The 14120-nt window shown below is 36.8% G+C and overlaps 1 protein-coding gene across 3 annotated transcripts in view; it reads left to right on the top strand.

Moving 5' to 3' along the window:
• cep89 (centrosomal protein 89) overlaps nt 1–14120 on the top strand; it is a 175645-nt gene that overhangs the window by 36842 nt on the left and 124683 nt on the right. For all 3 annotated transcript variants that reach the window (XM_077228974.1, XM_077228975.1, XM_077228976.1), the window contains 4 exons: nt 32–212; nt 4528–4695; nt 7305–7446; nt 8847–8936. In XM_077228974.1, the coding sequence (XP_077085089.1) occupies nt 32–212; nt 4528–4695; nt 7305–7446; nt 8847–8936 (581 nt within the window). The remainder of the gene's footprint in view (nt 1–31; nt 213–4527; nt 4696–7304; nt 7447–8846; nt 8937–14120) is intronic.

A 14120-nucleotide genomic window follows, 5' to 3' on the forward strand; every position in this document is an offset into this window, starting at 1 on the left:
AATATAAAGCCACCTCTATGTGTGTGTGTAGTGTGTAAGGTCTCGAAACAGGTGATGTTGTTGGAGTCAGAGAAACAGGCTCTGGAAAAAGAGCTAGAGGTGGAGTGTAAAGAACACCGTGCCCTGAAGACAGAGTTTCAACGAGTGCGCTTGGCTCTAGAACACTCTCTGAGCTTGGCTGAGCACAATGCTGTGACTGAAAAACTTAAAAGGTACCAATCATGCATTTCACAGGGCTGCCAACTCTCACGCATTGAGCGTGAGACACACGCAATTGACCCAATTCTCACGCTCTCACGCCACACCCCCGATTTCTCACGCTTAAGTGTCAACCCGGTAGGTAAAATGCCTGAAAGATGAGTTTATCTATATATCTACCTGTTGAGCCACTCGCGATCGACTAGTTATACCGCAAATTAGTTAAATATCCCGTAATCTAGAGTAAAGATATTGTGCTCCAAACCGCGCGCACGGCAGAGGTAAGCGAGCGAGAGACCTTGCGTGTGGAGACCTTGCCCCCCCCCCCCCCCCCTTGGAGTAGTCTCACGCCAAGCTAAACTCAAAAGTTGGCAGCCCTGATTTCATGTTAATTAAATAAGACTGGATGGCAAAAGCTTTGAATAAAAACAAACAGACAGAAAAGTGTCAAGGAGAGGAATTCATTACTTTTCTTGATCTGCTGTATGCGAGGGTTTGCAGCAGAGAGAATTTCTATTTTGAGTATTGAGGGAAGGAAGGTAGTCCCAATTGAAAAATAAATAGCATAAAATAAATAAATCAAATACATTTTGGTATAAGTATATATACTACACAAATACATTTACATATTTATGTACTTAATATTAATACCCTGCAATTTCACTTTTGGTATACACAATTGATATATTTAAAGTCTGCTGAATTGGAACATCTCATTTTGTACTTAAAGGGTTAGTTCACCCAAAAATGAAAATTAAGTCATTAATTACTCACCCCCATGCTGTACCAACCCCGTAAGACCTTCGTTCATCTTCGGAACACAAATGAAGATATTTTTGATTAAATCTGAGAGGTGGATCACTGCTACATAGGCTGCCAGAGGGAATGAAACTTGACGGCCCAGAAAGTCATTAAAGAACATGTTTAAATATTCCATGTGCCTACAGTGGCTCAACTATAAGTTTATCAAGCGACGAGAATACTTTTTTCCCGAAAAAAAAAAACATAATAACGACTTTATTCGACTATTCCTTTTCATTCCTTGTGGGCCTGAGACGAGAGTTCAAGAGATTTCCACGACGCATGCGCGAGAACTGAACAAGAAGTATTAGAAGAAGAACGTTCTCTTCTCAGTTCTCGCGCATGCGTCGTGGAAATCTCTTGAACTCTCGTCTCAGGCCCACAAGGAATGAAATGGAATAGTCGAATAAAGTCGTTATTATGTTTTTTTTTTCGGGAAAAAAGTATTCTCGTCGCTTGATAAACTTATAGTTGAGCCACTGTAGGCACATGGAATATTTAAACATTTTCTTTAATGACTTTCTGGGCCGTCAAGTTTCATTCCCTCTGGCAGCCTATGTAGCAGTGATCCACCTCTCAGATTTAATCAAAAATATCTTCATTTGTGTTCCGAAGATGAACGAAGGTCTTACGGGGTTGGTACAGCATGGGGGTGAGTAATTAATGACTTAATTTTCATTTTTGGGTGAACTAACCCTTTAATGCACTTTAGTTATCCGGAAGTAGTGGTCAACCTATATTGGTTTTTTTGATGGCCAATGCCGATATCTTAGAGAGCAGGGTGGCCGATGGCCGATATAAAGGCAATAATTAATTATATATTCATTTATTTTAATCAATATTTAATAAATTAAAAATAAATTAGAAAACAAATATTAAAAATTAACATGCATATAACTTTAGATGGCAACTTCTTGAATCTACAATCCTATTACAGTATTTTTCACAAATAAAGTAATTGTTTAAAAATATATGAACATGTGGATAAAAAAGGAAGTAAACACTGTAACAGGGCACTTTGTAATCTGGTAATTTCGTGCGCACTGGTAATCATATTTTCCCAAATAAAGACAAGGTAACGCTAATATTACATACAGCACACAGTGAAAACAATATGAATATGACACAGTGGGCAACTGGATATAGCACAGCATATTTAAAAATGAAGGATTTAAAGTTTTTCGATCGCGTCTCCTGTGAAGCTGATCTTCTGTTCGCATTCACTCACTTCACACTGACCAACCGTCATTCGCAGTAACACGTTTATGCAGTCTACACAAAAGATATCACAGCTGGATTCTATTAAATCTGCAAGGTTTGTGAAATTCAAATTTTTATTAGATATTCAGAGATTTGTTTAAATGATGTAGATGTGCATTTGCTGAATGTTGACGGTAAATGAGAAAGTATTTTAGCCTGATTGTTTGCCTTTTCTGTTACAAATAATATAAAAGCAAACGCTTTACTTTTTCGCATAGCATTTACTTTCTTTGTTTACCAGTTCTGTCTAACAATGTATTAGATATGACTGACAGAGATCATAAACTAATGAAGACGGAGAATGTGAGTGAGCGCTGTGTGATCAGGCGCTGCCTATGGAGCGAATTATGTGCCATGATTCAACAAGGTGCTGAAAGCATTCTTTAGAAATGTTGGCCCATATTGATAGGATAGCATCTTGCAGTTGATGGAGATTTGTGGGATGCACATCCAGGGCACGAAGCTCCCGTTCCACCACATCCCAAAGATGCTCTATTGGGTTGAGGACTGGTGACTGTGGGGGCCATTTTAGTACAGTGAACTCATTATCATGTTCAAGAAACCAATTTGAAATGATTCGAGCTTTGTCACATGGTGCATTATCCTGCTGGAAGTAGCCATCAGAGGATGGATACATGTGGGCCATAAAGGGATGGACATGGTCAGAAACAATGCTCAGGTAGGCCCTGGCATTTAAACGATGCCCAATTGGCACAGATACCCCTTTTCCACCAACAAGAACCTGGTGCTGGTTCAGAGTTAGAGCTAGTGCCGGTTCGGAGTTGGTTCAACTGACGAGCTTTCAAAGAACCGGTTTGCCTTTCCACAGGCTAGAGAGCCATCACAGAGCCAGATCTTACGTCACTGTATACATCTCATGTTACCCAGCAACGCTAGCGCGGCACTCACAAACACACCAGGCTTCTTCGAGATGGTTCGACACTGTGAATCTCGAACTGCGAGAGCGATCAAAAAGCAGAAGGAGTCGTATGCTCTTCAAACACTCCCGCAGCTCCGATCAGTCCATGCCGCTCCGATGCATCTCGAACAAGCCTTCCATCAACAATAGCGGTCGTTGTGTTACTATTTATGCTCATGGCTTTGCAAACCTACATCGGTATCCAAACACGGCGAATCCAGCACGTTCGTGCAGCTCGCCGTAACTTGCATTAACAGAGATTACAATCGAGCTGCGAGCTATGTGTGTGTGTATATATATGTATATATATATATATATATATATATATATATATATATATATATATATATATATATATATATATATATATATATATAAAAAAATAATCATTGAAATCTTTCTAGGGTATGTCATTAATTTTGGAACTAACCTGGAGAAAGATAAAGGGTGACAATTTCTTAAGCAGACAATTGTGAAAGAAACAGCCTAAACATTCTTACCCTACACACTGTCTGTGTGAGTTAGGTAACAAACGAAGAGATAAAAAATAATGGAAATACTGTAGCACAGATGTACACATCACAAACAAGGACACAAACGCATTCACACACACTTGCCGTAGACATATAAAATACATGTGTGTTTGAATACAATACAATATCCTTACAGTATATGTTACACAGTTCTTTTAAAGGCATCCAGTGGTATCTTTCTTCATTAAATAATAGTAATACATTATAATAGCTTTTATTATGGGGACCTTTCAAGGCACTCAAGGGCAATGTGCAGCATTAAAGCAAGCCAGTAAAATACAAAGCTGTGCAAAAATACAGACATACTGATCAAACATACAATCGAACAAATCAAACAATCAAGTCATTAAAAGCTGATCTAAACAGATACGTTTTAATCTGAGCTTTAAAGAGGGAAATAGAATCTAGCTGGCGAATGTGTGAAGAATTCCATAATTTTGCCACTCCACAACTAAAAGCCCTGAACGAACTCAACTTGAAATTTGGAACTGTTAATATATCTGTAGAAGATGATGATGATGAATATACAATTGAAGAAGATCTGAGAAATAAAGAAAATAAATTAAAAGTGCTTTTGAAATAACAATATTTCCCTTTTACTCTTTGAATAATCAATAATAATCGATAATTGCTAATAGTGAAGCCTCATTAACTTTAGGTATCAGTGTATTGCAAGAGACCATATCAGGAAGCACAACATAAACAAAGACTACTGAAGCAACTTGGAATAGCAATGCACTCCATTTGTAAATACTGCATGCTTTAACCTTGATTTTTTTTTTCTATAAGCTTTTCACGTATGTGTTTGCATTTCAGACAGCTGCAGGATCATGAGAGGGTGAAGAATTGTGAGGTTGAAGAGCTGCTGGCTCGTGTGAGTGCGCTGGAGGTGGAGAAAAAGACTCTGCTGCTAGACAAAACCAGCCTTAACACTGATATCAAACACTTGGAAACAGAGCTACAGCTTTCACAGCAAGCTAACAGGTGGACACACGCACATACAAATGCAAACAATTAGAAGCTATTTTTAATATCTGAAGATTTCTTTCTTGCGTTTGTGTCTCTCTCATTCTCTATGGTGTGTATGGGTGAAGTGTGTATGGAAGATACTCGTTTTTGCAATATTCTCAAAGCCTTGTGTGCTCAGTCAGGGCCTGGGTGTTTATTCTGGGTAATGTTGGATGTATGGATGGATTAAGATCAACTAACAATGACTTGATATCAAAACTCTGCATTTGGAATGAGATGCACTCTCTGGCCTTTCTCAGTATGGGGAAAAAACTGCTTAGGAAAATACTGTGGAACATTACATCTTAGTAGTCTGAGATTTGACGTTTCTGACTTCAAGAGCATGTTTAGCTGGGAGGAGGCAGATCCGGATGAGTAATAGGCCATAGAAGCAGAGACAGATTATTATGGCCAGAGGGCTGCAGAAACAGAAGGAGAACAGACAGGAAGTGTAATAGCAGCAGCTGTGTTAGAGGAGAGATGAGAAAGAAACTCTAAATCAAGCAAACAACGAATACCAATAAACTCTGATGCAGGGGAACTGCTTGCTGAAACATTTAAAACCACTCAGTTGGCAGTTTATAAAGGCGAGGATAAGGAATACATCTAAATGGCAGAAATTAATGAGAGACCTTGCAGGGGAGGAGAGGCAGAGAGGATGTAAATGTGCAGTGTTTATTATAATAATTACCCCTCCCTTTTTAAAAAAATTTGTGACATGAAACATACATTTTTAATTTTGGTTATACACTTCTGCTCAAAAGTTTGGGATCTGTAAGATTTTTTATGATTTTAAAGAAGTATTTTATGCTCACCAAAGGCTGCAGTTAAACATTAATATTGTGAAATATTGTTCCAATTTAAAATAACAGTTTTTTTTTCATTTTAATGTGTTTAAAATGTAATTATTCCTGTGGGCGCAAAACTAAATTTTCAGCAGCCATTACTTTGGTCTTCAGAAATCATTCTAATATGATGATTTGCTGTTCAAGAAACATTTATTATTATCGTCAGTGTTGAAAATGGTTATTTTTGTGGAAACTGATTTTCTTTTCCAGGATTTTTTTAAGAATAACAAGTTCAAAAGAACTGCTTTTATTTGAATTTGAAAACATTATAAATCTCTTTTGATGTATTTAATGCATCCTTAATAAAAATAAAATAAAAAAATCAGCAGAACATGCTATAAATGGATCTCTCGGCGACGTCATCACTGCTTGCGCACACAGCCAGGGGGCAAAAGACCCGCGGTCTTCGTACCGGAGTAAAGGGTTTCTGATGGCAGATACATTTTGATAGACGTACCCTGCCATGCATTTGCAGTTAGCCGTAAGGACGTAACCAAGGCCCTTATGGACATACACCCAGGCATCATAAGTCTTGGCTTTAATGCCTTGCCTTTGACTAGGGAGCACATCTGACCTCAACACGCAAAAATCCGGTGCAGCATCAAAGTATTTGACGAGCTGCACATGACTACATAGCATGTAGTTGTATGCATCAAGGGATTTGTACGCTCTAATCATTTCTCTTATACAAACTTGGTGTCTGAATTAGACAAATATATATATATATATATATATATATATATATATATATATATATATATATATATATATATATATATATATATATCAGGACATACAATTGCTGGCTACTTCTTGTCATCCACAATCCAAAGATCGTCAGGTATTGCGTAGGGATCCGGCAAGATCTCACCATTGCTGAGAGTAAGTTTTTTAATCGCCATGCTCGGAGACTACTTCCCACATAATCCATCGTCAAATCTTTGATTTACAGTAAAGTTATATGTGTGCAGTCATGATATGTTGCAGGTCGTAAAGTAATGTAAACAAGGTTAACTTATATAAAAGCAAATTCGGGCTCTATAGAGGCTATTACATTACTAACTTAGTCTAACATGATAATTCATACATGCATCAGTATGTCCGGATTTTGATTCGTAAACAGTTGGACGTTTTACATAATGTTATATTAATATGAAACACAAACAAACAGATCCAACTCTGAAATTGCAGTTTATTATTGAGTCAACAAGAAATTACAAACAATGCGAAATCTACGTTAATTGCAATGTTCTTTTACAGAACTCAGCATAACAGATAGCGTTTTTTTGCCCCCTGAATACGCGCATCCGGTATTGTTTGCATACAAGAAACCCGTGTATGCTAGTGAAACATTACAGAATGTGTTAGTATTTGGTTGTCGCACTATAGCTTTAATAATCGCAGGACTCAAGCTACAATCCAGAACTTTTGTACCAAGCGTTTACAAGGTCATTGTCACAAATAATTTCTAAAAAATATTTATTTACATTTTATTAGTGACCTAGAAATAGTGCAGAATCTTTGATATATCTTCTTAATTTGATGTCCTAATGGTTTTCTTTTATAAATAAAGTCCTCAAACTTTTTTTAAAATTTTATTTTGATTGCCAGATTTTCAGTTGGTCTCAGAACCAACTGCTTTCTATATTTTAAACTTGCATAAATGCTGACTTATTTAAGGTTTTTAATTCAGATTTTCTTTCATGTCTCATCCTCTTACTCTCTCTCCCTCCTTAGGAAGGCTCAGAGACGTACAAGTGTCCTGAAGCAACAGGTTGAAGACTCTTTAGAGAAAGAGCTCATCGCTCATCAGTACCTTGCCAATATCATCACACTGGCGGAGAAAACCAGCCATGAAAGAGACCAGCTCATGCACATGGTACTTCTACAGAAACTCACACACATGCTGTGTGAGCTGCTATCTATTTACATCACCATATGTTTTGATCTCTGGTTCTTGTTTGTTCTCTTCTGATCTGTGCTCTCCAGCAGCAGCTCAATCAATAATTTCTTCACCAGTCTTGACAGCGAAAGATTGTGAATGATAGTCGTTAAATATGTCTGAAAAGTGTTGCTTTTTGAGAATCATCAACATTGCTAAGGAGAGAAAATTTATGAAAAGCACAACCGTAACCTCTGTAACCATCTTATGAATCATAAAATGGTTACAGAGGTTACTGTTGTGCTTTTCATAAATGTATCAGTTGGAAATTGTCATCCACGAGGACTGTTTGTATAAGTTTTATTTTTATTGTTAAATAAATGAAAAAATATTAAAATAATTACTGTTCTAGTAATTCAAAAGGAGCCAAGGAGGTTATTATTGCTCCTCTACCAATAAAAAGGGACTTAAAGTCCAAATGAACTGGAAGTTGTAACCAACTTTACTTCAGTGTTGTGAGGTATTTCCAAGTGAAACAGAATATTGAATGGAGGGCAGGGTTTTACTTTAGTGCACCTCCTCTCCATCCCTTGCTCATAGTAGACTGTCGGTTGGAGGGGAGTGGTTACCCAAGCCGTCAAACTGACGTCTTCAGAGAAGAAACGCCATTCCAACCGACATAGCGGAAGCAAATTTTCAGATTGTGATTAAAGTTTTTTTTCCCTGTGTATTAACTTGCATAGATTAAAATTTACCTCAAGACTAGTAATGTGCGCTAACAAAGTAAATAAGGTCAATTCTGATTTCATGAAGACTTTAATTACTGTATACATGACAGGATGTAGTGGCAGATAGGAGATCAGGTTGGAAAAGCATGCTAAAATGAATTAAGTGTGACCCAGTTTCACCAGTTCACACCATCTCATGTCACAAATGCACTACTTCTCGTAGTTTGTTAACATACAAAGCATTTTTTAGCCAAGGACACACTGTATTTCCTGAATTCATCTGCCTTTGGAGTTTACATTAAAACCCTCCGTCGAATCTTTCCAGAGCAGTTTTTGTGTTTAAGGTAGAGCCTCAAGCTAAGGGATAATTACATTTTTATACTCCTCTTTTTACAGACAGTGAGCCTCACTGCTGCTTGGGGAAATGTTTGTACTCAACAGAATGTTATTACCCATAAGTCTAGTCAAACTTTTAAAGATTTGCTCTGCTGCTCTTGCTTTGCTATTTTCACACTTTTATCAAAGTAACTGGCACCTCTCTCTCTCTTTTTCCCGGCTCTTTCCCCTGAAACTACTCTTCAATGATGTCTATCTTCAATGTCCCTCCTCTTCCTCTGTCTGCCTCCCTGTAGCTGTGTAACCCTTCCTGTTCCCTCTCTTTATCCTCAGGCCTCATCTCTAGAGAAAGACAAGGAGGGTGTCCTCACACGCATCATAGAAAGCACTGTCAGCCTGGGAAAGCTGCAGGAAAAAGTAAAGGTGAGACCTGCAATTTACATACTGCAAGGGAAGTGAATTTGCCTTGCTTGAAAGGCGTTGTGTCCTTAACCCTCTGAGGTCTAAGGTGTTTTTGGGGTCTTTGAGATGTTTTGACATGCCCTGACATTTGTGCTTTTTTCAGTTGCTTATAAACATATGAATTGCAAAGGTGTAATTACACTCTATTTAGCACAAACAGGACTACCATAATATGTGAGCAAGATGTATGTACATGTTTGTATTTTTGAGAGAATATTGTTTATGCATGGTTATTGAAAAATCTAAAACTTAAAGTGTCTGAAATAAGGCCACAAAACACATACTAAATATGTGTCCACAAGACTTTTGACTAATGGGTGTTGTTGCCTAGAATGTTTGCTTCAAAATGATCTGAAAATCATCCTGCCTAATCATTTACACAAAACAATACATTTATTTAAATTTTATAAGACACCGTTTGTTTGGAAAGGCAATATGCGTGGAGGCGTGTTCACACCTGAGAAGACAAAGGCCGGATAATGTGCCAGCTGCATATTAATGAGCCTTTCACACAGCTGTGTCACTGGGTAACAAAGAATGCGACCTCGGACAAAAGAATATATATATATATATATATATATATATATATATATATATATTACAATTAGAAATTGTAACCAATTACAAATAGGTTACAATTACAACAACAATTACAATTTTAACAATATTTCAAGTGTATTCTTTCTTTGTAAAAAGTATACATTTTATCATACGTATTAAAAAAGGTAAGGAATTAATTGGTTTGAATATTGGAACAAACACTAAATAACATCTTAGTTGATAATTCAATATACCTACTTTATTTTTGACAAAACATCCCATACTATAGTATATTTAACATATGAGCAGAAATTGCCGAACAAAAGCCTATTTACTTTTACTTTTTACTTGACTTTTTATTCATTTAGCTGACGCTTTTATCCAAAGCGACTTACAATTGCTATATTTCAGAGGTTTCACGCCTCTGGAGCAACTAGGGGTTAAGTGTCTTGCTCAGGGACATATTGGTGTCTCACAGTGGATTCGAACCTGGGTCTCTCACACCAAAGGCATGTGTCTTATCCACTGCGCCATCACCACCCCCGCCATATTTCATGTGACAGTAGTCTTTTTTTACAGTCAAAACTTTATAATCTATCCAAAACTAATCACGAAATCTTATCTAAACATTCATATTTAGTCTGTAACATATCGTGTTTATGATATTATATTAGCATGTTAATTTGCAGTTTGTTGCTTATACAGACATTTTATTTCAACATATTTCAGTATATTTTTACTCATCTTAGTAGGATAGCAATATAGTTTGGATGTGTTCATGTAAACATAACGTTTACTAATGTAGGTGCGAGAGTGAATGAACGGCACAGACACGGCCTGTATAACTGTAGTAAACAACGCGTGCGCGCCTGTGCCGTTCATTCATCATTTAGCCTACACACAGACACGCAATTCATATTTAAACAGTCTTTTTGCGGTTTACAGACATCGCGATTAGAACAAAGCACTTAAGAATAAATTACTTACTACATCAGCTGGATCCGTTGCTCCTCGAAATGAAACTACCAGCACTTCTGGTACATTTCCCAGGGTTATTAGTATTATTCCTCACAGCGTAGGGATACGCTGTGTACACAGCGGCAGTAAGATAGTTACTAAACTTGATCTGTTTTATAATCCAGCTGGTGGGCGTTGGCATGTTTGAATGGCTTGCCTTAGATCATTTGCGTTTGAATACAGCGCGTTCTCCGTGGGCGTGGCACATTAACGCGTAATTAGGTATAATGAGCTGGAAAGAAAAATACTGACATCTCTCTCTTTTCATACAGATTACATAAACTGAGAATATTTGTTTTTTTATATAAATTCATTCATTTAAAAGAAGAGAGTTCAAGCGTTATTATGGAAAAACACTTGTGCCTGTATGACAAGTATTTGCGGAATTACAGTTAATTTTCGGACGCGTTTCAGAATGGACTTCACTGACAGAGAGAAGGCAAAACTAGCAACATGTTTATTTTTCTTTATTTGACTAAAAGCACAATACTTTGTTTATATTGTGAGTATACACAAAAATATACACACTTAACAGGATCGAATGATGTATAACACTAACACATAAGATTAAAATCAACAGAGTATTTTGAGTCTCTTTTGCACTTATAAGAAAAAAAGCGAGACTATCGCGCCGGCACGATAGCAGACCTCAGAGGGTTAAAATGAGCTTCAGATTCTGGATAGAAATTAGAGTTGTTCTCAACCAGGGGGCTTCAGGAAACATCCAAGGAGGCCTCAAGATGTCTCAAATTGGTTTAAACACAAGACAAAATAAGCATTAAAATAAGCCAAAGCAACTAAAAATATTAATAATATTTCTTATTTTAATTAACTTACTCAACTGTTTTTTTCTTTGAAGAATCAGAGATCCCACTGTTTGAAAAACATGGGTATCCACCTTATTCCTGACGACCTTACTGCGTTTTGAATTATGGGTGGCACTTCCGGTTTGGGGAACTTCCATTCAAAAAGGCTGAAACGAATCATTTCAAATCGGTTTTCCTACAAATAAAGCTGATCCGTCAGTTTTGACTGGATCAGCTGTCAATTTTCTTTTATGATTTATTTTCAGACATCATGAGCATAACGATATACTTGGTATTTTAACGTGATATTTTATAAGAACATCTATGGCAAAAGCTCTTTTCAGTCGCTGCTTTCTTTTCCTCATGATTATTGTCTTTTTTCCCTTTGCAATCCACTGTAAATGTATGAAAAAGGACAACATATACTGCACATTTGTGGTCTGTTTACCCGAATTTAATTTACGATACATTCCATTAATAATTCACTGGAATGCTTGAAGAATCTCTCGTTATTCTCCTCAAAATCCTAACGTCTCTTTCCAGGTTTGTTTTCACAGGTAAATGCAATTTATAATCTGTCAAAATGACGGAAATTACTTTGAAATAGTATCACGTTATGCTGAAGTTAATGAACATTTTTGATTAAGGTAACACCATTTTTTTTATTTAACCAAAGACTCGCGCTTTAGGGTTATTTGGTCTTTTGAAAGTACCTTGTTGATGCTTTTACACTTTTAAATTTCCTTATAATGTTTGATGGTTTAAGGGTGAGTAGATTAATGTCATCTCATTGTGACACTTTTTTAACCTATTGCGTTCATAGAGCGAGCCTTTCACTGATTGTTTACAACTTAACGGAAGTTACACCCATAATTCGCGCAAAGCTTAATGGGGCGCAGGAATACTGTGGATAAGGCAGCTTAATTTTAGAAATTTGATTTATTGACCTGGAAAAGTCATGTAATTTAATAAAATTTTATAACTCCATGGGCATTTGTATAATGAATATAAATGTTTCTAGTTATAGAAAGCTCTAAAATATCTTAAACATTTTCAAAAAATATATATTTTAAATCCTTATCCTCAATCCTTATCCATTAACTCACAAACAACTTTTTAAGTCATGGGGCCTTTGAATTTCTTTGTAGACAGAGGTGTGAATTCCAGGGGTCAGAAAGTAAAAGTCCTGCCATATGTTTATTCCACCCATTAACTCAGCCAGATGATTTCACTAATTAGTTCTATCTCCTGGCTGAAAAACTGTGCTAATTAGCAAATCCAGGTGATTGGAACAAAATACTGAGGAGGAATTTTACTTTCTGTACCTGGACTTGACTCCTCTGTTTGTAGATAATGGAGTTAGAGGGTTCACAAACACAAAAGCAGACATACAGTACACTCACACCAAGGTTGAGGGCCAGGAGTTCGTTTTAGCATTGATGGATTTGCCTAACACACTTATAAAACATTCAACACAGAGACAGAGAGAGTCTAAGACAGACCGTGAACATGCTCTCACGCACACACACATCCTAATTTCATGATCTTGCCACTTTGACATATCCAATAAGAGGTCAATCCAGACACACACAAGCCCCCCACACTCAGCATGTCTATAATTAACATTTCAACTGGAGTGTTATTTTAGTTGCAGAGGGAATGTTTCTCCCTCTCTTTTAACTGCACTTCAGTATAGATGCTGTCTGTATCGGTGTGGATGGAGTAATTGGACTGCACTGAATGAAAGTGTTAGTCTATATTTTTCTTATTTCCCTTGAGTGAGATCCACTCCCTGTTTATTTCTGCGACGATGGACAAAACAGTTCAAAATTGTTGTTTTTCAGCTATAAGCCAAAGGTGAATTTTATTCTGTACACATGCGGATAGTGCCTATGATGTATGAGCTATACACAAAGAAATGTGAGCAGAGAGTGCTGTGTGGTTATTGGCAGCAGAATGAATAAGCAGATAAATATGAATTATTAATATTAAATTAAATATAAACATTTACACAGTGGACAAGAGGATGTCTAGAACTTTGTGAATAACTAGCATAAATGTGTGCAGCTTTCTGAACTTGTTTAAGATCCTTGCACACTGAGTCCGAAATATGCGTTTTTTCATATTCGTCATTCTATGGCTCTAAATTGTCAAAACACCTCTCAAAATGCTTGCTACGGATGCGAATAATGCAGAAAATCGAACCCAATCCAAATGGGTCGAACAAAAGATAAGATGAGTTGAACAAAAGATGAACAAAAATTTCGGAGGCAGTGTGTAAACGTGATTGACACAACGTGAGGTCGTATTTATTTTTTAACGTAATTTTTTAATTATATTTAAAACTTCGGACGAGAATTGTGCTAGGACCTTAAGAAGTTATGCACACATGGATTCTGTCTGAGTTTGGAATATACTGTATAATTTCTGCCACATTAAAGCTGTTTATGTATGCCATTGATTTATGAGAATGCATGTGAATAATCTGTAAAGAATTTTTCAAAATGGCTCCCGTTGTAATTGACAAAGCTGTTTACACTGAGCATTGCATTGTTATAGTGTAGTTGTGTCAAGCTTCACTGCTCACTTACAGTATAGACACAATGTAACAGTCTAGCAGTCGGGAAGGAAACTGTGTGTGTGACCTCTGCATTCTAAATCAGCAAATGAATGCAAGTATTTCTATCTTTCTTCTGCAACTGTATGCCTGTCTGGCTGTGCTGTGATTGTTTGTGGACTGTTATTAGTTTTAAAGTCACTGTGCAGTCCACTGCATGGATTA

This window comes from Siphateles boraxobius, unplaced genomic scaffold (assembly GCF_051911475.1).
Source record: "Siphateles boraxobius isolate OS27281-9 unplaced genomic scaffold, OSU_SipBor_1 130, whole genome shotgun sequence".
Classification (NCBI taxonomy): domain Eukaryota; kingdom Metazoa; phylum Chordata; class Actinopteri; order Cypriniformes; family Leuciscidae; genus Siphateles; species Siphateles boraxobius.